Source organism: Gopherus evgoodei, chromosome 1, assembly GCF_007399415.2.
Source record: "Gopherus evgoodei ecotype Sinaloan lineage chromosome 1, rGopEvg1_v1.p, whole genome shotgun sequence".
Lineage (NCBI taxonomy): Eukaryota > Metazoa > Chordata > Testudines > Testudinidae > Gopherus > Gopherus evgoodei.
The window spans coordinates 27,194,842-27,222,697 of record NC_044322.1 but is presented as its reverse complement, the minus strand read 5'-3'; the positions used below and the strand labels follow the sequence as shown (position 1 = coordinate 27,222,697).

Sequence of the window (27,856 nt, the reverse complement as noted above, 5' to 3'; positions counted from 1 at the left end):
AAGATTTTGACGATTAATGCTGGAGTTGATTGCAATTTACATAATTAGGAGAAATCTATAGGGATGTTTGTATTTATTTATATTTTATTAAAGTATATATTTTTCAAATGTAGACCTTTACCTTTAAGTTTATGCACTGAGTACAAATGGGAGGGCTTGCACATCTTACCCCTGAAGCAAAGCTACATCCCTGGGCATCTCGAGTGAAATTTTAGCCCTCTTAAAGACAATGTCAAAACTTCTGTTGATTTCATCAGGGCCAGGATTTAGGTCTAGCCTTAGGTCACCTGCCCCACCGCTTAGGGCACCGTGGTCATGGGCCACCGTGCGGCAGCATAGACATGCATGCTGCCAGTAGGCAGAGGAGCTCCACAAACTCACAGAGGCAATGCGTTGGGGGAAGGTGTGTGTCCAGATTTCTCCCTACATCTTTCCAGCAAAGGAATGTGAGCGGGGGGCAAGCAGTGGCACATAGATACTGCTTGCCCCCTCTAGTGTTCCTCTGTGCCTCACTTTGGGTTGCTGTGTGTGGGGGAGAGTGAGGAATAAAGCCAGGACTCCCTGCGTCCAGGTCACTTTCCCTACCCGGGCTGTGCTGTGAGCTGAGCATTAGGAGCTGTTGCTCTCCTGTCCTCTTCTTACGCAGCCCTGTCAAGGTGTCACCCCACTCTGAACTTTAGGGTACAGATGTGGGGACCTGCATGAGATAACCCCTAAACTTATTACTAGCTTAGGTTAACAGTAAGCTGCCACCACCAAGCGTGTTCCAAATCTTAGGGGAGAGCCACTTGGAACTCTGCCTTCCCCCAAATATGTCCCCAGTCTTTATCCCCCATTTCCTGGCAGGATTGACACTGATTTACCTCCCACCAATTCCTAGTGAGCCCAGATCCAAAAAACCCTTGGATCTTAAAACAAGGAAAAATCAATCAGGTTCTTTAAGAGAAGACTTTTAATTAAAGAAAAAAAAGTGAAAGGAATACCTCTGTGAGATTAGCATGCAAGCTGCTCTCACAGACAACAGATTCAAAACACAGAAGATGTTCCTCTGGCAAAAACCTTAGTTACACAAAGACACCCAATTTGATTCTTCCACTATGAAAAACAAAGTCACAAAAGAAAATGAACATAATCTAATACATTCCTTCCCTAAACACTTACTACTTTTAAGAAATGTTAGATGGCTGATTCATGGATCCTTCACTCCGGCACAAACTTTTCTGAACAAAAACTGATTTCCCTCCTCCCTCTTTGAAAACATCTTGTCCCCCCATGGATTCCTCTGGTCAAGTGTCAGCTAGGCTATGTGAACTTCTTAACCCTTCACAGGTAAAAGAGGAATTAACCCTTAACTGTCTTATTATGACAAGCCCAGATAGGGAAAATGACCTGGACACAGGGAGCCCTGGTGTAGCTCCTTGCTCCCCTGATCCCAGCCACCTACGGTGGCCCAGAGGAGCAGCATTTAAGAGGGGAGAGAGCGGCAACACCAGCCACTCTGTGCATCTGGGTCAGTTTCCCCATACGGATGCAGTTAGGGGTACACGAGGGGGGTTCAGGGGTTGGTGCAAAGAGGGCACCGTGCAGGGGTTAAGGGAGAAAGGGGTGTAGAAGGGGGTGGGGAAAAGGGACACAGGATGGGTTGGGGAAAAAGGGTTATTCATTATTATTATGTATTTTACAAATAATTTCAGGCATATGTCTCAGATTAGATGCCTGAAATCATGCTCAATTTTATCAGTGACTACCATCTCTCAGCTTTCCTGCACTAGCACAAGGTGGGTCCATCTCCCTCTCTGTCTGGGCAGGATGGGCCAGGGGTGATGGGGGGCAGGGACAATGTGAGGCACTATGTCCATGAGAGCTTGGAGAAATGGGGGCCAGGAGCACCAAAACACAAGTTCACCCAGGGCACCATTTTCCCCAAGGCTGGCCCTGCCAGGGTTATACTTCTTACCCAGTTCAGCTGAAATAAATGCTGGGTGTAAAGCTCTCTTTGTGACTATGGGTACGTCATTCCCAGCTCGAGTAGACATACCTGTGCTAGCTCTGATCAAGGTAGCACACTAAAAATAGTCCAGCTGTGACAATGTGAGTAGAAGGAGGCACTAGTCACGCCGTGTACAAACCCTTCCGAGATGCTAGGTATGTATTCAGGGTGGCTAGCACCTCCTGCTGCTGGTGCTATCATTGATAGTCTCTATTTTTAGCACAGTAGCTCAACCAGAGCTAGTGCAGGTATGTCTCATCAAGGTGGGAATCACACTGCCACCTCAAAGGGTAGACATACCCTCTGAGAGATGACAATTAATTCTACATGAATGTCTGCACAGTATGCATATGAATATGAATGTGAAGAAAATATGAGCTGGATTTCATCTCAAATACACTCTAAGAGTGGTGTTTTCAAAAGTGCTCGGCACTGACCTAATTCTGCTTCCTTTGACATCAGTGGAGCTTTACCATTGACTTGAATGGAAAAGTGCTAAACACTTTTCAAAATCCCACCATAAACAACTCTCGTGTCATGACCACCCAATTCCTCATGAAAAAGAAGTTGCTAGGATCCATCAAGAATATACCTATTGCAGTGAGAGGTAGGATAGGAATCAAGAAAATTTCTCTCATATCGTCCTGCTTCCTAAACAATCTTTTCCATGGGTCTATTTTACTCAATATTCTGCAGTACCATAGGTAGGAAATGCATAATTCCCATTTTCTGTTCATTTTTTGTAATTTGCATTATCCTTTGTATCAAACATTATTTAGCTTTTTCTGTAGTTTCAATCATTTCTGTGTGGTTTTTCTCCAACTCTCATAGTAATTTTACAAATAAATCATTGGATTTAATATTGCCTTCAAATGCTCACCTGCACAAAATACCATTGTGCAACACTGCATGGCTGCGCATTTGAAATTACAAAGACCTATTTTCTCCTTATGCCCTCCAGCCTTCCAACTGTGCAAAATGTCTACTAATTATTACAGGATAATTATGTAGGATTAAAATGTCAAGGACTATCATGAAATTCTCCCCATCATATGCCTTCTAGAAATATGCATTTGTCAGCCACATAATTATATATTTCCAATGTCCACATAATTCTATTCTGGTCAGATACATTATAGCGCATTGGCAGAGAGATTCATTCAAATATACAAGACTAAACAATATGTTGTCCTTTCTTTTGGTTAATAGAGGCTATTCAGTGGTCATGAAGGGTAGAGGTTGCTAGCACTGGAGACTTAACCCATAGAATGGTAAAAAAGTCAGAAATTGTGTAAGGTTCCCCTTACTAGCAACCTTGACCTGGGGAAAACATCTACATCAGTCATTAACAAATACACAAGTCATATGTCTTCTATGTTTGGGACAATTTATGGTTTGATTTTCAGAGATGCTGAGCACATGCAACACTAACTGACTTTAACAAGAGTGGTGAGTGCTCTGAACTTCTGAAACTGAGTTCTTTAAAGACTAATGTTCTTCCTAAACACAGTGATCATTCTGATTAAGACATGACAAAACAAGAAAGCAGAAGCAGCCAAGAATGGCAGTGGGTTTAGTTTAAAAATAGTGAGCAAAAAGGAAACACAACTTTCCTCCCTCCTCATTTAAAAATAGGTTATTGTCCATTTCTTTTATTGAGAGTTAATATAATTTTAAAAGGCAGATTTCTCAGCAGTGTCACTTCAGCATTAAGGAAGGGAGTTTGAGGGAGGTTCGATCAATGTTGATTTTCTGCATTAGGCATACTGCAGAATTCTTTATTATTTTGTCTTCTAACCAGAATAATGTTGATCTAATTCTTCTTTTTTATTATTTTTTTTTAGTACTACAAAGATGCTGCAGATTTTAAACTGGAGCAGAAACATTTACATTAATGTCAGAAGAAATGCTCAGAATACTGAATGATAAAGATGATGTCTACACCACTGAGTGGATTCTACCATTGCGCCATAGCTATGCCAACATGACACCATCAGTGTCAGTGTAGGAATACTAGGTCAATTGAAGCATTCTTATGATGGGCCAGCTGCATCTGTACTGGGTGTTAGGTGTTAGCTACTATACTCAGGGGTGTGGGTTTTTCACACCCCTGAGTGACTGTGTCAAACTAATTTTTAAGTGTGGACCAGGCCACAGAGAAGCAGGACCGAGACTCTGGAGAACTTAATTTTATTCCTGAGTCTGCCACTGGATTACTGTGTGACTTTGGAAAAGCCACATCACCTCTCTATGTCTCAGCTTGCCTGTCTTTAAAATGGGGAAAATGATATTTACCTCCTTCATAAAGCTTTGAAATACACCATATAACAGAGGTATTTAACAGGGGAGGCAAAAGTAAAAACCATGGACTGCTACAATGCTGTAGACTAATGTCCCAGCACACAATGCTCCACCTTAATGCAACTGGTTTTCCTCTCAGGCTGAGCACTTCATGCTTGATTGCTAGTCTCAACATGCTGCAGCTATGTAATAAGGGGATAGTGGCAGCCATTTGTTCTATTTAATTTAAATGAAGGACACCACGTCACAAATTGTGGCTGTCATTCTTCATACAGTGATAACTGATTTGTCAGTAGATATTAAAAGATATTAAAACTCTTTGCCTTTCCATGGTGGATAAAGCCGCTCAATTTAGAATTTCCCCTTGCCCCCATTTTTTTTAAAACAACATCAGCAGCAACTTGATGTGTGGCTGGTGCAGTGATCTATCTTAATTCTTCCAATTTGTTTTCCCCAGTGAGATTCTGGTGCAGTGATTTGGACTGTCTGAACTACAAGTGCAGGAAAGCCTGAGGAAGTGAGACTGGTTAGTGTGCACTCCAAGTCCTGTGCATAGAAACAGGTTAATCAAGATGTCATACAGCAGAGTACCTCCGCGTGGCACTTGTTATCCGTATTATGGGAGCAGGCAGGATTTGTTCAGTGTTCACTGAAAAGACTAGGATGATCTGAGTCCTTTCAAAAAGCAAATGTCAGAGGAGAAATTGATGTTGCTGGATGATTTTAGCCATTCTGCCTCATCAGCCTTTCTAAACTAAACCTCTGAGATTATGGCCTGGTCTACACTAGCCTGTTATTTCAGAATTAGCTGAGTTATTTCAAAAAAAAAAAAAGGATTCCGTCCACATGACCAAACTTTTTTTCCAATTTAAAGGACTCTTTAATTCGATTTCTGTACTCTAGCTTGGCAAGTGGAGTAGCGCTTAAATCGAGATCACAATCCGGGTTAAAGGTATTGTGGATGCAATTTGACATTATTGGCCTCTGGAAGCTATCCCAGGATGCTCCCTTGTGATCGCTCTGGTCAACACTCTCAACTCCAATGCACTAGCCATGTGAGCAGGAAAATCCCTGGGAACTTTTGAATTTCATTTCCTGTTTGGTCACCAGCAGCACAGGTGACCATCAGTACAGTCCACCACCACAGGCAACCATGCAGAGTCCACCAGCATAGGAGATCATGCAGTCCCGGATTCGTGGATGAACTCTACCGTGGTCCGAACAGGAGGTACTGGATCTCATCGCATGTTGGGGAGATGAGTCTATTATGGCAGAACTACGTTCCAAAAAAAGGAACGCAAAGACCTATGCTAAAGTGTCCAGGGCCATGACGGAAAGAGGCTACTCCAGGGACACAGAGCAGTGTCATACAAAAATTAAGGTGCTCAGGCAAGTGTACCAAAAAGCCAGGGAGGCAAACGGGCACTCTGGGTAACAGCCCCGTACAGTCCCCTTTTACCGTGAGCTCCATGCAATTATGGGGGGTGATGCCACCACTACCTCACCACTGTCTGTGGATACCTGCAAGGGGGGAGTTGCACAGAATGAGGAGGAAGAGATATTGGAGGAGGAGGAGGACAGTGCACAGGCAGTAAGTGGGGAATCTGTTTTTCCCTCTAGCTAGTTTTGCAGGTACTGAACATACTGCTGGATAATGCGTGAGGTATTTACAAGGTCAAAACTGCAGCAGAGATCTGAGTGTGCTCCATGTCTGCTGCGCAATGGCACCTGCACGGGTAATCCTTGAAAAAGGGAGCAAAATGAGCTGTTCGGTTCAAGATGGCTGATAAAAGGTGGTAAATGGTTGTCTTCTGTAGCTTCCATAGGAGCCAAAGACAGCTTCTGCCTCTTTCTCCAGATTGTCTGTGTGGCTCTGTTCACGATGGCTGAGAAACGGCAGGGAATTGTTGCCTTCTGTAGCTTCCACGGGAACCCAGGACAGACAACATGGAAAAAGCGGTGGAAGCTGTACGGCTCTGTTCACGATGGCTGAGAAATGGCGGGAAATGGTTAGATGAAAGAGGAGAGAACATTCAAAGTGGATTCAACATACCAGGAGACTGGCGTTGCACCGTGCTGCACCGTCTGCTGGCAGCATGGCGTCTGCCATAGCTTTCATGGAGGGAGGAGCGAGTGACGGCACAACCCAGGAAAACCCGTGAGAATGTTTTTGCCCCATCATGCACTGGGAGCTTAACCCACAATTCCAATGGGCGACAGATACTGTGGGAACTGTGGGATAGCTACCACAGTGCAACGCTCCGCCATTTGATGCTAGCCTCGGTACTGTGGATGCACTCCACCAAATTCTCGCGCTTTAGTGGGGACACATAACATCGAATGCATGAACTCGATTCTGGAAATTCGAATAAAATAACTTTGAATTAATTTCATACTGTGGATGTACCCTAAGTGGCACCAAGCTACAGATGCCTTTTGTCATGTCTCAGGGAAGTGGCCAGAAAAGTGACCAATAAGGCTGGAGTATGTTCCATGCCTATCACTCTTAGCTTTAGAAATGTGAGATCTGTTGCATATCATCAGTATGTAACAAAGTACTGTTGATCTGGATCCTCAGCTGTGGCCAGAGCTCTGCACAGCTGAGGAAACAGGTGGGAAGAAGAGGGGCTCTGAGCCTTCTTTGTTCTTCTTTCATCCCTGAGGCTGTTGAGGCCAGTCTAGCCTGCTGCATAATTTAGTGCAGCCTCAGGGCTGCTTTAAATTATGCCCACTGTAATTGCCTGTGATCACACCTCTCCCTCCCACAGCACATGCCTGACACAGGGGAGGCTGGGTTACCATACTGCCAGCTATGAAAGCTTTAGGCCACCCAAGGATTCAGCCTTGGCAGGGGAACCCTCAAGCTGCCTAGTTTATGACCCCTTTGCACTCCTCCAGTTGGAGCTAAGGCACGGATCTGGCCCAGTGTCTTGACAGCTACTGGCTGGAAATGCTGAGTGTTTTCTTCACACCCAAAACAAAAAGATGGTCCCCAACCCCAAATGGTTTATAATCTAAGTATAAGACAAGAAACAAAATATGAATATAGACAGATGGGGGACTATATGGCGTAGGCCCTGACACCATAGATGTTCCAGTGCTGGAGCACCGAGGGAAAAAAAATTAGCTAGTGCTTAGCACCCACCAGTAGCCAGCTACTGCCTCCCCCCCAGTGACTCCTGCCCGCCGGTGGCCCTGCCGATCAGCTCCTCACTCTCCCTCCCAGTGTCTCCCTGTCATAAACAGATAGCTAAGGGTTAATGTTCTTTTACCTGGAAAGGGGTAACCTGAAACACCTGACCAGAGGACCAATCAGGAAACAAGACTTTTTCAAATCTGAGTGGAGGGAAGTTTGTGTGTGAGTCCTTTGTTCTTGGTCTTCTGCCTGTACTCTCTCGGCTATGAGAGGATTTTTCTGCCTCCTGCTTTTCTAATCTTCTGTTTCCCAGTTGTAAGTACAAAAGATAAGATAGTGATTTATAGGGTTTTTATTCTGTAGTTACATGTGTGTAGTTGCTGGAGTGTTTTCAATTGTGTTCTTTTGAATAAGGCTGTTTCTTCATATTTCTTTTAAGCAATTGACCCTGTATTTGTCACCTTAATACAGAGACCATTTTTATGTATTTTTCTTTCTTTTTAAGACCTGTTGGAGTTTTTCTTTAGTGGGGAACTCCAGGGAATTGAGTCTGTAGCTCACCAGGGAATTGGTGGGAGGAAGAAGTCAGGGGGAAATCTGTGTGTGTTAGATTTACTAGCCTGACTTTGCATACCCTCTGGGTGAAGAGGGAAGTACTTGTGTTTCCAGGACTGGAAATAGGGAGAGTGGAATCCCTCTGTTTAGATTCACGGAGCTTGCTTCTGTATATCTCTCCAGGAACCCAGGGAGGGAACAACTGGAGGGGGAAGGGAAATGGTTTATTCCCCTTTGTTGTGAGACTCAAGGAATTTGGGTCTTTGGGGTCCCCAGGGAAGGTTTTTGGGGGGACCAGAGTGCCCCAAAACACTTTAATTTTTTGGGTGGTGGCAGCTTTACCAGGTCCAAGCTGGTAACTAAGCTTGGAGGTTTTCATGCTAACACCCATATTTTGGACGCTAAGGTCCAAATCTGGGAATATGTTATGACACTCCCATCTGCCACAATCAGCTGTTTCGGGGCATGCAGGGCTCTGGGAAGAAGGAGGAGGAGCGGGGACAGGGAACGCTCAGGGGATGAGGTGAAACTGGGCAGGAAGAGGCAGAGAAGAGGCAGGGTAGGGGTGGGGACTTGGGAGAAGGGAGAGAGTGGGAGCAGAATCTGGGGTAGAGTGGGGAGTTGAGCACCTCCCGGGCCCAGAGGAAGCCGGTGCCTGTAGTACACAGAAACAATGAAACAATATGATAGGCGGTGATATCAGGGTACCAATGGCCTAACAGTTGTCAATATTTTAGTAGGCACTGTGGCAAAGAAGAGTTTTAAAGAGCGATTTGAAGGCAGATAATGAGTTAGTTTTGCAGCTGTCTATGGGGTTCTCCTCCCAAGCTTTAGGTGCAGCTTTGCAGAAAACATGAAGGTGCTTGTCTGAAAATTGAAATGAGTGGGTGATGGAGGCTGACAACATGGGCCAATTGGAGGTGGGAGTCAACATTTCAATTGTGAATGGGAGATGATAGGTATGGGGATATGCAATGCCTAGCCTTGCAAGTGAAGACAAGTTATTTATGTCTGATACGATAGAGAAAGGGAAGCCAATGGAGAGATGCAAAGAGAAGAATGACATGGTCAAAGTGACAGGCTAGGAAAACAAGCTTTTCAGCTGCATTCTGAATGGACTAGAGTAGAGAAAGGCCAGAGAAAATTATGTTGCAGTAATCAAGATGCAAGATGACAAGAGCCTGGTCAAAAGTTTTAGCTGCGTGGAGAGATAGGAGAGGCTGTATCTCAGTGATTCTATGCTGAAAGAATCTGCAAGATTTAGATACAGCCTGGATGTGATGGTCTACAGAGTGCTTCAAGCCAAAACTGATGTCCAACTTATAGGCAAGATGAGTGACAGCCAAGATATTGGGGTTATCCACAGTGATCCAGAAAGGAAGTGGGAAGGGGATGGGCTTGGAGGGAAAGATTAAAAGCTCTGGCTTAGCCAAATTGAGCTGGACATTTATGAGGAGATATCAGAGATACTGGCACAGTTCAAGTATGGACAGAAGAAGAAACATCTGCAGTAGAGAGATAGATCTGTGAGCCATCAGCATAGAGATGGTAGTTGAGTTTGTGTCTATGGATGAGATTACCCAGAAATAAGGTGCAGTGGGGGAAGAGAAGGGAATGAAAGACAGAACCCAGTGGAACCCTGTTATTGGGTTCATTCACCACTAGTGGATGCCTCCTCCTGGTCACTCTGGGGATTAACTCCTTCCAGGTCTGGGACCCCCTTCTGCTGCTCACTTCACAGCCTCCAGCCACTGTCTCCATCAATCTCTGTGACTTCAGGTGTTCCTTCTCCATGACTTGGCCCTCCAGCCAGGTCACTATACATATTTGCCCCTCCTGGGGTATCAAAATCTCTTATCATTAGCAGCCTCTGGCATGCTTTCTATTCACTGCCCCTATGGTGCCACTTCCCCAGTGGCTAGTAAGGGAACCTGGGTCTGCCCTCTACTCTTGGTTCCAGCTCAGGGACACTCTAATCAGCAGCCAAGGTCTGTTCCTTCCTGGATCTTACTGTCTTTTCCTGAGCCATTTCCTTACCTTCTAGCTCTCCTCACCTCTCTGGGTTTGCCAACCTCACAACTCCCTCCTCCCCAGGAGTAACTGTAGGCTACTTGCCTCTGTAGCCCCAAACACATCTCCTTTTTTCCAGGGACTGACTGTAGAACCCCTTTTTCCTATGAGCTTCCTGGCTTTACAGAAGGCCCGTCTATTCCCACGTCCCCTAACCTGGGTTTTCCTCACAGTCTTAATTCTCCCATTTTACAGCCTAAAAGATTAATTGGCCCATCTGGCCTCCATTAACCCCTCTGGGGAGAGTGTGAGGTGAACACCTTATCACAAAGCCTCAGGGAAAGCTGGAGCAGGGATGAACTCCCTGAATATCTCACATTTTCCTCCTTTCTGGAAGCTGATCCCTCTCTCACACCAATTACATTGTTTGCCAAGTGCTGGCCAGACACCAGTGCAGATTTTGAATTAGATGAGTGGCCCATCTAATTCAAAATCTGAGATACAATGTGGTTACCCCAGTATCTCCCAATCCCTCCTTGCTCCTTTTGATCCATGCCCTTCAAATCTCCAGGCAGATCCCCAGCACCTCCTAATACCTTCTATTCCAATCCTGTCATCCATCACCTCTCTCTCTCACCCTAAATCCCAATCCAGCTCCTCATCTTCTTCTAACCTCCATGCCTCTCCATCCTGTAGTTCCTGACAAATGGAATTATTCATGCGGTGACCACATGGTCTGAACCTCATCATCTCCTGGTTACTTCACCCTCTCCTCCCTTTTAGTGGTTGTACCCCTCCTCACTTCTTCTTATGAAAGGTGGCAGAGGAAAATAGCTCCCTGATCTTCCAGGGGGCACTGGTTGACTCCAGAGCTGAAGAGGATGTAAGAGAGAGGGAGCTGCCTTATGAAGAGGCAACCACCACATGTGCCCCCACATTCCTCAGCTAGGACTGATGGGTAGCTGTATTGCCTGCTCCCATGGCAGAAGCAGGGATTACAGAGTCCTTCAAAGCATCCAGCTCTTTCCCCACACTCCATGACAGATGGGAGGGAGAACTTCCTATTGTAGTTGGTTGGAGGGTTTCTCAACTTCCTGCCACTCTTCTCCCCACTGCACCCTTATGTACACTCTAAACATGCACACATTACCCTGCTCCATATGCAAGAAGCAGAGAAAGTTAAACTGATTTCAGTCATGAATTGTAATGGACCTGATTGGGATATGGAATTCTCTTTTCCAATTACTTTCTAGGTTTATAATCAAAAGAAGTTTTGCTAATCAGAATCAAACCAAAGAATTTTGTATTTCAAAATACTATGAACATTTTGGATCACGCTGTGGACTATTAATTGCTGAAATCCATTCTCTTGTGTGAGTTAAAATATATTTTATTTTTATTTTATCTCATTTAGAAAACATAATTTAAAAATGGACTGTGCGACTGAAATCTTTCAGGCCAAATTACAGGTGGAACGAATTTTCATGACTGAGCTATAAATCTCAAAAATAGAGTTTATGATGGAATTACTAAAGCAACATAAACTACGGAGGTATGAATGATGCTGCTATCATAATAGCCTCGTCATAACTCAATACTAAAAGGTAGTCAATATCTCTATTTTATTCTGACTGCTAACTAAGAATATTTCACACAAAAGATACAGAGCCCTGACATCACTTGTATCAATAAAGCGTCCTGTACCAGTACTTTACAAAGAATATTGAAATACTGCAGAGCTGTTACTGATGTGCAGCCATGCACTAATGTAATACAATCACCCAACAATATAAAGAAACAAATATACTGGATGTAAAATAATTTAGCTGTCAGCACTATTGTCTTTGGTTCCTATTGACTGAACTCTCTATCTGCTGATCTGTATGGTATGAAACCAACTGCAATGAAAAAAGGATGCATAAAACTTTTCCCCATTAAAGCAATTCTTTGTCACCGTTCCCAGCTTTGGGACCACTGTGACACGGGCATGCCTTGATGGGTATTTGCCCCTGCGTCTGACCATACTCTCAATATTTCACCAAAAAGGTGTGGTGTGTGGTCTCTGCCAAAAGCTAAGAACTAGTTGATTTTCATGGTTATTGGGAGGTGTTGGCATGAGAAACAATTTTAGAGTTATGTAACATGTACGCTATTGTGTTCCAATAAAACTTGTCAGCCAAGGTGGGGGAGTCTCAGACCTGAGTCAATCAACACTGAGAACAATGGACAGCCATGGAGCCAGACCAAGCCAGCGTTTACTGTCTGGACCAGATGCAGGTTTGAGCATTTACAAAGACAAAAAAACTGCAAGGAAAGTCCTGAATAGGGAACCCTCTGGGCTAAGAGACATTAGTCTGTAACTATATAAGGGTATGTCTACACTACGGGATAATTCCCATTTTACATAAACCGGTTTTATAAAACCGATTGTATAAAGTTGAGTGCACGCGGCCACACTAAGCACATTAATTCGGCGGTGTGCGTCCATGGTCCGAGGCTAGCGTCGATTTCTGGAGCGTTGCACTGTGGGTAGCTATTCCGTAGCTATCCCATTGTTCCCGCAGTCTCCCTCGCCCCTTAGAATTCTGGGTTAAGAGCCCAGTGGCTGATGGGGCAAAAATCATTGTCGTGGGTGGTTCTGGGTAAATGTCGTCACTCATTCCTTCCTCCGGGAAAGCAACGGCAGACAATCATTTCGCGCCCTTTTTCCCTGGATTGCCCTGGCAGATGCCATAGCACGGCAACCATGGAGCCCGTTCAGCTTTTTTTTTCACAGTCACCATATGTGTACTGGATGCCGCGGACAGAGGTGATACTCCAGCGCTACACAGCAGCATTCATTTGCTTCTGCATGATAGCAAAGATGGTTACCAGTCGTTCTGTACCGTCTGCTGCCAGTGTAATTTGGCAATGAGATGACAATTATCTGTCCTTCTGTGCTGTCTGCTGCTATCATGGGTGCCACTGGCTGAGATCGGCCGGGGCTGCAAAAGCAAAACTGGGAATGACTCCCCAAGTCAATCCCTCCTTTATGGTTTCTAAAAATAGAATCAGTCCTGCCTAGAATATGGGGCAAGTTTACTACAGAACCAGTGTATCAGAGAGCACAGCTGCTCCGTGTCAGATCCCGCAGAAATGATGAGCTACATGCCATTCACAGGGGTTGCCCCTGCAACAACCCCACTCGTTGCTTCCCTCCTCCCCCAACCTTCCTGGACTACTGTGACAGTGTCCCCCCCCATGTGTGTCATGAAGTTATAAAGAATGCAGGAATAAGAAACAATGACTTGTTAGTGAGATAAAATGAGGGGGAAGCAGCCTCCCCGTGCTATGACAGTCCAGGCAGGACATTAAGCGGTGCGGGGGAGAGGAGCCCAGCATACCACTCCTATGATAGTCCAGGCAGGACAGAATCTTTTCTTTACACAAGAAAGGGAGGGGACTGATGGAGCTCAGCCCCCAGTGGCTATGATGAAGATGGTTACCAGCCGTTCTGTACCATCTCCTGGGAATGACCAGGAATCATTCCTATTTTTACCCAGGCGCCCCTGAGGTCAGCCAGGGGTATTCAGCAGTTATCAAGCATGTACCGTCTGCCACCAGGGAGGGGAGAAGAGCGGATGCTGCTTTTCACTGCTGCAGCATCACGTCTACCAGCAGCATTCAGTAGACATAGGGTGACATTGAAAGAAGTCAAGAAACAATTCTTTCCCTTTTCTTTCACGTGGGGAGGGGAGTAAATTGACGATCTATTCCCTGAACCACGCTGGACAATGTGTTTGAACCTACAGGCATTGGGAGCTCAGCCAAGAATGCAAATACTTTTCAGAGACTGCTGGGGACTGTGGGATAGCTGGAGTCCTCAGTACCCCCTCCCTCCCTCCATGAGCGTCCATTTGAGTCTCTGGCTTCCCGTTACGCTTGTCACGCAGCACTGTGTAGCCTGGAGATTTTTTTTTTCAAACGCTTTGGCATTTTGTCTTCTGTAACGGAGCTCTGATAGAACAAATTTGTCTCCCCATACAGCGATCAGATCCAATATCTCCCGTACAGTCCATGTTGGAGCTCTTTGAGGATTTGGGACTGCATCGCCACCCGTGCTGATCAGAGCTCCATGCTGGGCAAACAGGAAATGAAATTCAAAAGTTCGCGGGGCTTTTCCTGTTTACCTGGCCACTGCATCCAAGTTCAGATTGCTGTCCAGAGCGGTCACAGTGGTGCACTGTGGGATACCGCCCGGAGGCCAATACCGTCGATTTGCAGCCACACTAACCCTAATCCGATATGGTAATACCGATTTTAGCGCTATTCCTCTCGTTGGGGAGGAGTTCAGAAACCGATTTGAAGAGCCCTTTATATCGATATAAAGGGCCTCGTAGTGTGGATGGGTGCGCCGTTAAATTGGTTTAACGCTGCTAAAATCGGTTTAAATGCGTAGTGTAGACCAGGCCTAAGAGAAGAAGAAACAGCATAAGACATTATCCATTATGGAGGAGATACTCTACCAACAGAAATGTCTCATGACAGGTGGAACCCAGTTCTCTAGACTGGACAAGTTCAGTAAGGACTGACCATTGGGTAAGGAATATATTCCTAGAAAGGAAAGAAACATTTTAATAATTATAGCCTACAGGTTGTGTTCTGTGTTTTTCTTTTACCTATAACCTTTTGTCTCCAAATCCTTTTACTTGCTTTTATTTGAATCTTTATCTCAAGCTTTCTTAAATAAACTTCAATTTGGTTTTACTATAGACACATTTTAAAAAAATAATTAAAACACATTTAAGTGCCTTATACTCAAAAGAGTGTTGAATGGAGGTGAAATCAGTGAAGTGGATTGCCCTGTCTCCATGGAAGCAGTGGATTGGGGAATTCTGAGGGTGTCCAGATGATAAGGGACTGGGCACTCCAACATAACAAAGTGGGGTGTATAAACTGCTAGTTAGGGAGGATTTCCCCTGCTGGGCATAGACAAGACTCTCTCCTGCTGTGAGCAGGTGGTAGGGATTCACTCCTCAGTTAATTCCGAAAAAGTGTGTAAGCAAAGTGGTATAAGCAGCAGGATGTGCACCCAGTTTATGAGCTAACCAAAATTCATGCTCAAGGCATTTACAAAGTATACTGATACATATAACCTAAAGATTTAAAAGTAAGAAGGTTGGAAACAGGAAAGAAAATAGTTATATTTTGTTATGTACCGTTTCTTTATTTCAGGAGAAGGAAATAGAACAAAAGACAGTGCAAAATGAACACACAAACGAGACACATATTCCAGACTGACTAAGCTACAATTTGAGCAGCTGTGCACTGATCGTGCATTAGCAGCTGCAGGGAAAAATGTCGTGGAAATGGTGTTTATGCTTAGGGAACAAGATAAGTTACATGTACAGCAGCCAGATCCCTTGGGAAGGAATGGTGCTGCAGAGAGTGCAGACTTGACTGCAACCGCCCAGTGATAGGGTACCAGCCTGGCACAGTCCTCAGTGAGGCAGACATTCAGCTCGTGGGGGCCTGACTGGAGATGGTGAAACTGGAAAAAGAACAAGAAGAATGCCTACGAGAGAGAGCAGACAGCAGGTGAAGAGAAACAGGCAGCAGAAGAAGCTGCAGATTGGAGACTGTTGGAGTTGGATGACTGAAAGCATGGAGAGAGGGAGTGCTAGCTCAAAATGTCAGAATTACAAAATAAAAACCCACCTTCTGCAAGTAATCCTCCCCAGGGATCAACCAGCTGTGATAAACAATGCCCATGCTACAGGGAAGGGGATTGCATCCAGGGATAGTTGTGCATCTTTGAGAGCATATGCAAATGACTGTCTTGCTTCCCAAACTGTCTAGGAAAGCTTTGCATATGTCTAATGATATGGATTGAGGGAGGCTATGAATTATCACAATTTAAAAAAACAACAAAACACCTGTGTTGTAAAGGTTTCAAATCACCCCAGAGCCATATCACCTAATATTTAGAATTTAGATTGGAATCTGTTGCTCATAGATGGTGAGTAGATGCTCCACTTTTCAGCATTTCAAGCATGTAGGAGAAGAGGGATACTGGTGATCTCTGGAATTGGAAACAAAGCAGTCAACTCACTTTGCTTCCCTGCAGAAAAAACTCTGAGTGAACGCAGATAGTAGCACTGCCACTTGTACTTTTTTGGCACGCTTCCCCCTAGGGGGGACAGGGTCCATGCTCATGGTAGGGGTCTACTACAGATTACCTAACTGAGAAGAAGTCTTGGTGGATGAGGATTTTTTTGAACAAGTAACAAAATCATCCAAAGCACAGGACTTGGTGGTGATGGGGAACTTCAACTACTCAGACATCTGTTGGGAAAATAACACAGCAGGGCACAGATTATCCAGCAAGTTCATGGAACATATTGGAAATTATTTTTATTTCAGAAGGTGGAGAAAGCTACTAGGGGAAAGACTGTTCTAGATTTGATTCTGATAGATAAGGAGGAACTGGTTGAGAATTTGAAAGTGGAAGGCACCCTGTGTGGAAGTGATCATGAAATGGCAGAGTTTGTGATTCTAAGGAATGGTAGGCGGGAGGATGGCAAAATAAAAACAATGCATTTCAAGAAGGCAGACTTTAGCAAACTCAGTGAGCTGGTAGGTGAGATCCCATGAGAAGCAAGTGTAAAGGGAAAAACAATTGAAGACAGTTGGCAGTTTTTCAAAGAGACATTATTAAGGGCAAAAGAGCAAACTATCCCACTGCGTAGGAAAGATAGGAAACATGGCAAGAGACCACCTTTGCTTAGCCTGGATATCTTCAATGATCTTAAAAAAAAAAAAAGAGTCCTACAAAAAGTGGAAACTAGTTCAAATTACAAAAGATGAATATAACCATATAACACAAGTATGAAGGGACAAAATTAGAAACAAGCTCAAACTAGCTAGAGACATAAAGGGTAACAAGAAAACATTCTACAAATACTTTAGAAGCAAGAGGAAGATCAAGGGCAGGGTAAGCCTGTTACTCAATGAGGGGGAAAAACAGTAACAGAAAATGTGGAAATGGCAGAGACACTTAATGATTTCTTTGTTTCGGTTTTCACCAAGAAGGTTGGTGGTGACTGGAGTCTAACATAGTGAATGTCTATGAAAATAAGGTAGGATCAGAGGCTGAAATAGGGAAAGAACAAGTTAAAAATTACTAAGACAAGTTAGATGTCTTCAAGTCACCAGGGCCTGATTAAATGCATCCTAGAATACTCAAGGAGCTGACTGAGGAGATATCTGAGCCATTAGCAATTATCTTTGAAAAGTCATAGAAGATTAAAGAGATCCAGAAGACTGGAAAAGGGCAAATAAAGTGCCATTATATAAAAAGGGAAATAAGGACAACCCAGGTATAGCAAAGTGCTGGTGCAAAAGCACCTAATTAATCCCTGCCCGGTCAGCTCCAATCAAAGGAAGCAGATGTAGTAAGAGGAGGCCCTGAGATATAAAGCTTGGTATCAGAGGCCTGGTACGAGGTCTAAGGCCTAAACTAAAGTAATGGTCAAGACTTTGCTAACATAAAGCAAAGTTAAAGCTGTGAGCCAGAGGCAGGCCCTGCTCACAGAAGCCGGCAAGGAAAGGGCTGATGCTGCAAGAAGATACCTAAATGGTACTGAACACTAGATATCAGAACACTCCAATACTTGCACATTCCACACATAACAAGGAACAATCTGATCCATCCCAATGATAGGGCCAAAAGGGGAATGTGATGGATAGAGTTGTTTTGTTCGAACCAACATGTAGAAGGTGAGAGGCAGCACCTTACTACGTAGAGGGGTTGTACCTTGCTACGTAGAGGGGCTGCACCTCAATATGTCAGGAGTGATGTGTAACTTGTTTGTACCTGTGTATAAGAATACATCCCTGGGACAGTGTCTTTGTCCAGCCTAGGGGGCAGTGGAAAGTCCCACCACTGACTGAGCTGAGTCCATTGCCAGGGAGTACATATGTACTGGCTAGCAGCACCGTAGACTTCATTTGCCTGGGAGCTGGAGATTGTGTTTCTCTTCGACAATAAACCTGGCTGACGTGCCTTCGTACCTTACTTGAGTCTGTGGTCATTGGAGGTTCTCTCGGGATCTGCTGTGTCCGCTATCTGTGCAGAGCTGGGACAGCAGACAGAGGAAACACGCACGCAGCCGATTGTTATCAACATTGAACAGAGCAGAGCACCACACCGGTAGCGTCTGACAACAGCAGATTGGGGCTGATGGAAAAGGCCTGATGCTGGCCTGAGGATTGGCAACACCTGCTGGCCTGACAAGCCAAGGGCTATAAAGGCTGGGAGGGAACCAGAAGGTAGGGTGCAGCCGGGGATAAGTTAGTCAGGGAGGGAACTGGAGGCCTCCTAGCTGAAGGCTGACTCTGCCTGTACAAGCAAGCCCCCAAAAGAGGGGCAGGTTGTGGACCCTGTTACACAGGGGAATCATAGATCAGTCAGCTTAACTTCTGTACCTGGAAAAATAATGGAGCAAATAATCAAGCCATCAATTTGAAACATCTAGAAGATAATAAGGTGATATAAGTAACAGTTAGCATGGATTTGTCAAGAATGAATCATGTCAAACCAACCTGACAACTTTCTTTGACAGGGTAACAAGCCTTGTGGATGGGGTGGGGGAAGCAGCAGACGTTAGTAAAGCTTTTGATACTGTCTCACATGACCTTCTCATAAACTAACTAGGGAAATGCAACCAATGTGGAGCTACTATAAGGTGGGTGCATAACTGGATGGTTAAGCATTGGAATAAAATGCCTAGGGAGACGGTGGAATCTCCATCATTGGAGATTTTTAAGAGCAGGTTAGACAAACACCAAGATGGTCTAGATGATACTTAGTCTTGCCATGAGTGCAGGGGACTCGACTAGATGATCTCTCAAGGTCCCTTCCAGTCCTGTGATTCTATGATTCTATGGAGAAGGATGTAACTTACTTCTCTGTATATATCAGCTTGAGTAAACCTAGTGCTCTGTCAATATTTGTACCATCAACCCTGCTCTCCTCAAGGCACTTTCTAAAAATTCACTTCTTCTATTTACTGCTTTCAAGCCCCATGTCAAAATTGTAGCACTGAACTCACGTTTACAAAATACATGTAGTACAATGTTGGAAAATGCCAAGCTTGGGGATGCTCTCTGTGACAGCAGCCACTGGAAGCCCTCATGTAACCTTCGTCCAGATCATGTATCATAGAATCATAGCATATCAGTGTTGGAAGGGATCTCAGGAGGTCATCTAGTCCAACTCCCAGATCAAAGCAGGACCAACCCCAACTAAATCATCCCAGCCAGGGCTCTGTCAAGCCTGACCTTAAAAACCTCTAAGGAAGGAGATACCACCACCTCCCTAGGTAACCCATTCCGGTGCTTCATGATTTTTCCAGGGACTGAGGTGAGGCTGACTGGCCTGTAGTTTCCCAGATCCCCCTTCTTATCATTTTAAAGAATGGGCACTACATTAGCCTTTTTCCAGTCATCCAGGACCTCCCCTGATCAGTGTCTAGGGCCAGGATATAAACGCTAGCACATCTGCTTGTTACACTGCTGTTATGTGGTGTCCAAAGACAATCTTTGATAAAAATGGAGTAAAATAAAGCCCACCCAAATCCTTCAATCTGAAAAAGTATTAGGGTAAAGAACTGGAGAAGCTTGTTAATTTGAAATATTCCTGTAAGCCAATGCTATTTCAGAAAAAAAATGTAGAAGATGAAATGCTACTACAAGTGGCAGGACCAGAGTAATTCTGTGAAGACTGTGAATTGAAAGACAGAGCCATTCAAAAATGTCATGAATACTGCAATCCAGGCACAAATCTGTCACTTTGGAAAGGACATTTTCTTTACAACAAACCAACCATTGATTACAAAATAAAACCATTGATCATTGTGTTGCAGATCTACATAATAAAATTAATTCATGTCAATTTAAATAGTCAGATGGACTAGATAGAGAGAGGGAGGGACGGATCGGATTATAGTACTATAAGTGATAACCAGGTAAAAGCAAGGTTAGTACCAGAAATTGACTTGACTTTGAACACAACAATAGATATTTATATTTATGTGGGGTAGTGGAAATTGTGCTTCCTAAAAGGAAGTGTTAACTGTGAAACTGTTCCATGTTTCAAAGCTTAAAATGGACCCATTTTTTATTAAAGTTTGTGTTTTAAATGCTTTGTTTTAAGCAAATGAAATTGTTCAATAACAATTTTAACATGATTTTAATAAACATATTGTGACATTGCACTCCATATGTTTTATGGAAATATGCTTAAGAATGTGAATATGATGTAACTAGAATATGCTTTATGCAAAAGGTATCACAACAAAGGTTATAACCTACTGAATATATTCCACCTATTTGTGTGCATGTATCATTCTTCTATCTGAAGCCAGAAATATGAAGCATAACTCTGAGGTCCTATTGTAATTATGCAGAGTGTGGGCCATTAATGGTGGTTTACAATCTTGATGGCTCCCATTGACTAGGACAATTGGTTGTAAATGGTTTATTTACCTGCAAGCCTTTCTGTGTACATGTGGGCCAACCCAGGAAGAATGGAGACTTCATTATCACCTGATAATGAAATCCATCTTATATCTTGTACTTTTCCATTTAGAAGGAAAGGTGGGGACCCAGGGAAACAAAAGATTCCCATCTCACGCCAAAGCTATAAAAGGGGGTGGAGCGGGGCAGAGTGGGAAATCCCTGCTTACCACCTGAGATGTCTACTGAATCTAACAAGGACAGTACCAGGTGAAAGAATTGGACCCAAACTAGGAAGGGGTCTAGTCTGTAAAAGAAGCTTATTGGAACATCTTTGAAGGTGAGATATTACCTGTAATCAGTTTCTTAATGTATTAGGCTTAGACTTGCGTGGTTTTTTTTATGCTTTGTGACTTACTTTGTTCTGTCTGTTATTACTTGAAAGCACTTAAATCCTAGTTTTTATACTTAATAAAATCACTTTTGTTTATTAATAAACCCAGAGTAAGTGATTTATACCTAGGGGAGCAAACAGCTGTGCATATCTCTCTATCAGTGCTATAGAGGGTGGACAATTGATGAATTTACCCTGTATAAGTTTTATACAGAGTAAAACAGATTTATTTGGGGTTTGGATCCCACAGGGAACTGAGTGTCAGGGTGCTGGAGACAAGTAACCTGCTGAGCTGTTTTCAGTGAAATCTGCAGCTTTGGGGGCATGGACCAGACCCTGGGTCTCTGTTGCAGCAGGCTAGTGTGTCTGGCTCAACAAGGCAGGGTTCTGGAGTCCCAATCTGGCTTGGTAAATGGGCTCAGAGGTAATTTCAGCACATCATGTGACAGTGCCAAGGAGGTCTCTGTGACTGAACCCATCACACACATCAAGTGTAAAAATGTAGCAAAAATGTTATGGTAACTAGTGAATAAAATTGAAAATTTGGCAGATGTTGAACATTTTGTGTGTGAAAAGTTATGGATTTTTTTGTCTTTTAAGGCCATAGTTAGTCAGAAAAAAAACTTTTCAAGAAGATAATTTTGATCAGCTATTGCGTAAAAAGCAGTGAAAGAATTGAAGAATTAAAATGGCATAACTATAGAATGATCAGGAACCAGATGTATTTTCATTAACTATGGAGGTAATCACAACACAAATGTGTCCTGTACAGGAGATGTGATGTCATGCATACAATAAATGTGACTTGTTTCACAAAAGTGAATCATTCTCAGCAGAAAAAACAAACTAAAGCAAAATACATTCATTAATATGCAGCAGGTAGATGAAAACCTTTTTTCCTGACTATTGTATCCATCTGTCATCTCAGACACATTTTTAGCTCTTTAGGACAAGGACTGTCTTTGGTTCTGTTTGTACAGCACCTAGCACAGGGGTCGGCAACCCTTCAAAGAAGAAGAGCCATTTTTTTTGTTTTTGTCTTTGACCAAAAATATTTTGAGATCTGCATCACATGCAAAGCTACTTATAGAGTTAGAATTTATAAATTAATAATAATTGAACACATTAAAGTTATTATTACTCACCAATACTTGTAATGCAACTTCTGCCTCTTGAATTTGAATACAAACAGGAGGGGGCTCTGGGCTAGGGTAGGGGATTAGGGTGCAGGAGGAGGTGTGGGTCCTGGGAGGGAGTTTGGAAGCAGGGGGGGTTCTGACCTGGGGCAGGAGGTTGGGGTGCAGGAGGGGGTGTGAAGTACAGTCTCTGGCTGGGAGGCACTTACCACAGGCAGCTTTCGGCCCGCAGTGCAGTCTTCCAGTCTCGGAAGCGGCTGGCTGCTGACACGTCTCTGCACCCCCCGTGGTGGGTGGGAGGCAGCTCTGTGCATTTTCCCCACCTCCAGCACTGTCCTCACAGCTCCCATTGGCCAGTTCCCAGCCAATGGGAGCTGCAAGGGTGGTGCCTGCAGGCGTGGACAGTGCAGGGAGACCTGCTGCCCCTCTCCCCCCAAAGGGTGAGCAGAGATGTGCCAACAGCAGCCAGCTGCTTCCGGAAGCAACGTGGGGCCAGAGCTCTGCTGGCCGGGAGCCCCCTGTGGTAAGCGTCGCCCGGCTAGAGCCTGCACCTCGCACCCCCTCAAAAAACAGCTGCCCACAAGGGGGCAGCCAAAGAACCACAAGGGGGTTGCCAAAGAACTGCACGCAGCTCTGAAACCGCAGGCTGCCGACCCCTGGTCTAGCACAATGGTGTCCTGGTCCATGATTAGAGCTTCTAGTCACAACACAATATAAATGATTAATAATAACAGGAAATGTTGAGTCATTTCTCTTTGGTATCCATATAGGATAATTCCTCACTATAGGAAAGGCCACCAATAACTGGCATTGATAATCATGTCCCAGATCCCCATTGCTGTTTTCCCCTATTGACTGCTTGGCCCAGGGACTGAATCCTTTCCTGAGACCTTCTGTCAATCAAGCAATTAAGTCATTTGATTTTAGTTTGATCGACAAATGCAGCACAGCTCCATTTTTTTAAATTCCAACAGCCGTTAGTGACTGACAGTTCTAAATAAACACTATTAATAAATCATTACTCTGTAACTAAAGACCAGGCTTTCAGGAGTACTTGCCAATTGCCTACCACAGGAAATCTCTCAGGAATATTTGTCATTCTCACAGTTACAATGCAACAGAAGAGCAACCATTTGAGACAGCTAAGCTAAAGAATGAGGAAAAACAGGAGCACACTGATTTAGGGACTGGTAGTAACTAGTGTTTCTTTATTTGCACTAAGAATGCAAAAAAGCAGAAAAAAATTACTTACAGCTTCAGTTCCCTAATGAACATTTGATGGAGTGCAACAAGAAAAGATTTGTGAAAACTACCAGGAATAAGAGATGGGGGGAAATGCACAGAAAATGTGCTGCCTTTTTACCTCCCACCTCTGCCTACAGGTGTCAGATGAGGCCCGAAATGTCATTCATATAATTATTACTGTATCTGATCGAAAGCAGTCTCAGCACAGCTGATCTGATTGTGTGCTAATGGCTGTGAAAGCATGATAAGGAATGTGCACAATAAAAATATCTGCCCCTTACAGTATTAGCAGATGGGGGTGACTTATTAGATAATCTTAAACTGCTTGAAAGTGTAGAGTTTTTGTTGTTGTTACAGGTTAACACCAAATGTCAACTTGGACTTGGGGTAATTAAAGCATCTGCTGTCAGGATTATTTCTCCTTTTGTTGTTACCTGAACATCCCCTGACTTTTTTTTAGAGAGGTTATTAAATCTTGGGATTCAGAATGAAAGATATTCAGAGAAGCTTTTCTTCTTTGTCAGTGTCTATTGTAAGAAACTACACTTTGTATGCATCCTCTTTGCTGGGAAGATGACAATCGACTCAGAGACAGTCAGCAACTACATTTTGGTTCCAGCAAGAATATTTCAAAAAATACATAATGGTTATTGTTTCTAAGGTAGTCAAGAAACTACAGGAGTCTGGTTGCCATCTATTAGCACTGCAGAAACATAGTTAATACTGCAGATGCAAGAATGCCTGAAGCCACCAGGTCTCTGGAGAGCAGCATTCTTCCTCATCTGTCTCAATGTTTCAGGAAATGTCACTAGAGTTATTGCATCCCCCACTCCACCACCCAATCACCCTCTTTCTTGAGGTCCATAGTGTAAAACACATAGCAAATTACTTACCCTGCATACTTCATCCCAAAGTATTTGCTCTCTTTCACCTATCCAAAGTGCTAAGTATTGTGATTAGTAACTATGCACAAATGTGACAAAGTTATTGAAAAGAAAACAAAATGCAACACCTTGCTCTGAAATACGGGTATGAATGGAGATATTTCTAAACTGTGATAGAAGTGGAGCTGCTCTGTAATAATTCATGAATATTATATATTATAAAACATGTTATCAGGATATTTACTGTATGAATATGTTGGTTTACTAATAAGGAGATTGTCAAGGAAAAACAAATGAGAAGGAGTACAATGTTTCAAGATAAACCATCCCTTGGTAAATACTTTAGGGTTATTAAGAGACAATGTTGGACATGAAAGCACGCTGGAACACAGGATCAAAAGGATGCTGGCAGTTAAAAAGGAACTCTCTCAAGTGAGAGGGAGGCAGTTGTTGACAGAGACATACACTGGGTGCCTGAAGGAAATTAGGCCTGCCTAAGTGATCATCGGGGGATGGTAAGCCTTAGGTAAGTTAGACATGAATAGATGGTTTGTTGTTTTAAAATCCTTGTTTGCTAATTGTTTTGTTTCTACTGTGGTAAATAAAATAAACTTTTGTTTTAGGAAGACTGTCTGATCACTATGCATACCACTGATCACAGACTGCAGAAGGGAAGAACCACAGATGCTGAACCCAAGAGGACTTGCTGGGTAAGCGTGGTTAATACACAGGGTCTAGTCCAAGAGTGGGAAAATTGAGGAATTCCACCCCAGGAGGGGGAAAAGCACAAAGGCCTGACACCTGAGGGGATGCACTTAGAGAGACAACAAAGGGGTCAGAGATGCAGCTAGTACTGCAGTCCAGATAAATATATTTCCCAAATTCTTCCCAGATCAACATATATATATGCCATGGTTTGGCTTGGATAACCCTATTCTATATTCAAAATCTGAAAGATGTTGGTTTTCCTCAAAACTGTTACTATAATTTCAATGCCTCACTTCAGCAAATATGTCCACTTAGGATTTCATGATTGTTATGCTGCCCAGGATGGCTGCTCAGAACTTTAAAGAATCACATGGGATAATACTTATACAGTAGAACCACAGAGTTACAAACACCAGACTGACAAACTAACCAGTCAACCATACACCTCATATGGAACTGAAAGTATGCTATCAGGTAGCAGCCTAAACAAAAAAATTAAAAAGCAAGTGCAGTATAGTGCTATGTTAATGTAAACTACTAAAAAAGGAAAATCTAAAAATAAAAAGATTTGACAAGGTAAGGAAACTGTTTCTGTGCTTTTTTCATTTAAATTAAGATGGTTAAAAGGCAACACTTTTCTTCTGTCTAGTAAAGTTTCAAAGATGTATTAAGTCAATGTTCAGTTGTAAACTTTTGAAAGAACAACCATAACATTTTGTTCAGAGTTACGAACATTTTGGAGTTGCAAAAAACCTCCATTCGCAAGATGTTTGTAATTCTGAGGTTCTACTGTATTCCAAAAGCTGAGACCCTATCGCTTGAGTTACAGGAGAATCTTGGTTTAGCTGTAGGAGTGTACAGTGTAGCATATTTAGCAATCCTTTCATTATTGCTGAATTCTGGGCAGGATTAAAAGACACCCTATATGGGTAAATGATTTATGAATTAGAAAGCCAGAAAGGACAGTTGGCATTCAGCAGCTGGAATAAAGAATTATGTAGACATTCATTACAGCTGAGAATTGTCTCTTCTGTGATGCTACATGGAGAAAAAGGCTGTAACACACAGATAAGCAGGTCTGATTCCATTCAGTAGAAGCCAGTGGTGTACACTTGCATAAACATGAACGCGTGCATACACACACTCAGTGAGATTATTACCGTGTGAAATTATCAAACATTTTGCCATATCTATCCACCTCTATCTGCATTTGTCACTAGAGAGAGAGAGAGAGAGAGAGAGAGAGAGAGAGAGAGAGAGAGAAACAGAAGATGCTTTCTTTGAGCCATGGACAGTGCTTTTCTGCTCTGTCTGATCATATACTATCCCAGCTTCACTTAACTTCAGGCAAAAACTCCATTTCCTTTAATAACATTATGAACTTCATCCTGTAACATCAAAAAAGTACCCTGAGGTAATCTTATTCTTGATGAAAGGAGCTATACAACTGCAAAGTCTTATATTTTTTTTAAAACTAAGTACCCTCGTTTCCTTATTAACCAGTCTATTGACCTGCATACAAAATTCTAGCCAAGGTGAGATAATAAATCCAGAACTTTGGCAGTGCTAGTGGGTCTGTTATAACTAAGATGACTGATGTCACCATGAATTAGAGATTTTACAGGGAAATAGATGATACTACCATTAGGTTAGAGGACGCAAAAGTAATCCTGAGCTCATATGTAATTATAATTACATATATTAGATTCTTAGGATATTTGGAACATTATTTTATGGTTTCTATTTAGAATCTATGTCCCAGGTTGGAACAGGTAACTACACAATAATCTTGTTTTCTTTTCAATTAAGAGATTTTGCAGGGGAAAATCAACACAAGACAAAAAACCAATAACACACACCACTGGAATTATATAGCCTGATATGTGCTAGCACGCAGTAAAAAAGTAGCAGAGGAAAAATGTGTGGTAAATAGAAGACTACAGATGACAATTTTTTTTCTTTTCATTTAAAATAACTTTACTTTTTATGTCGAACCAGCACATTTTAAACTTGTATATGTTATTGTCTGTAGGAATGGCTAGGTAGGGAATTCATAATTGGTTACTTAGTCAATTCCCACTTAGCTGTCTTATAAAAACTTGGTATATGCACCAAGGAGTTTCTGTGAAAATGAAACCCTGAAAAATAACTGAACCAAAAATTAGATGTCACATTTTAATAAACAATGGTGTCTAATTATAGAAGAATATGTACTTACTTGCCCAGCGCAAAGCACTCCATCTTAACGGTAGTTCCCTTTGCAGCTGTAACTGTATAAGGAAAATGGACCTCAATTTTCGGCTCATATTCCCCCATCACACCTGGGAAATAAAGAATGGTCTTTAAAAACAAAATGAATGTCACTACTTCTTTCCAAACCTAGAGACTTGATTGTGAAAACCACTGTGGCATGATTTTTAATAGCTATACAGCGATAAAGCCTGTGGTGGGGGGAAATAGCTTACATTAGTTTGACTTGCTCTGCTCAAATCCTATTCATCCCCTATTTGATGGTATCTTCAATGCTATTAAAACAACAGCACTTTTAAAAGAAAAGATTTATTTCCTCAAATATGAGTTCAAATTATATTTCAAAAGATTGCCGTGTACAATCAATTCTAGAGGGTTGGGAAATTTTTTGTACAATAGCTTTGTCCATTTAATGATGCGGTGGTGGTTAGTATGGATAAATCAACAAAAAACTTAGCAAATATCCTCTTAGCAGCCAGACAATATAATACATTCCTTTACATCAAAGCCATCCTGACATTTGTAAGAAAGAAGTCAAATGGTATGAAAGCATGTGTCTTTCTCATCAAAAATAATGTACAACCTCACAAAGCTCTCCTAAAATTTCAGATGCATGGCTATCATTATTTATTTAAGTGCTGACAATGTGCTCAGTGCTGTTAAAGATGTACAGTAAAGACATTCTAGGTCCCTTAATAAACGAGATATTGAAATCAATGGAATTACTCTAGGTGTAACTCACAGCAGAAT

The 27,856-nt window shown here is 42.8% G+C and overlaps 1 protein-coding gene across 5 annotated transcripts in view; it reads right to left on the bottom strand.

Moving 5' to 3' along the window:
• Positions 1-27,856, bottom strand: part of CNTN5 (contactin 5) — a 1,021,024-nt gene that overhangs the window by 215,701 nt on the left and 777,467 nt on the right. For all 5 annotated transcript variants that reach the window (XM_030560071.1, XM_030560062.1, XM_030560093.1 and 2 more), the window contains one exon: positions 27,075-27,177. In XM_030560071.1, coding sequence (XP_030415931.1) covers positions 27,075-27,177 — 103 coding nt within the window. The remainder of the gene's footprint in view (positions 1-27,074; positions 27,178-27,856) is intronic.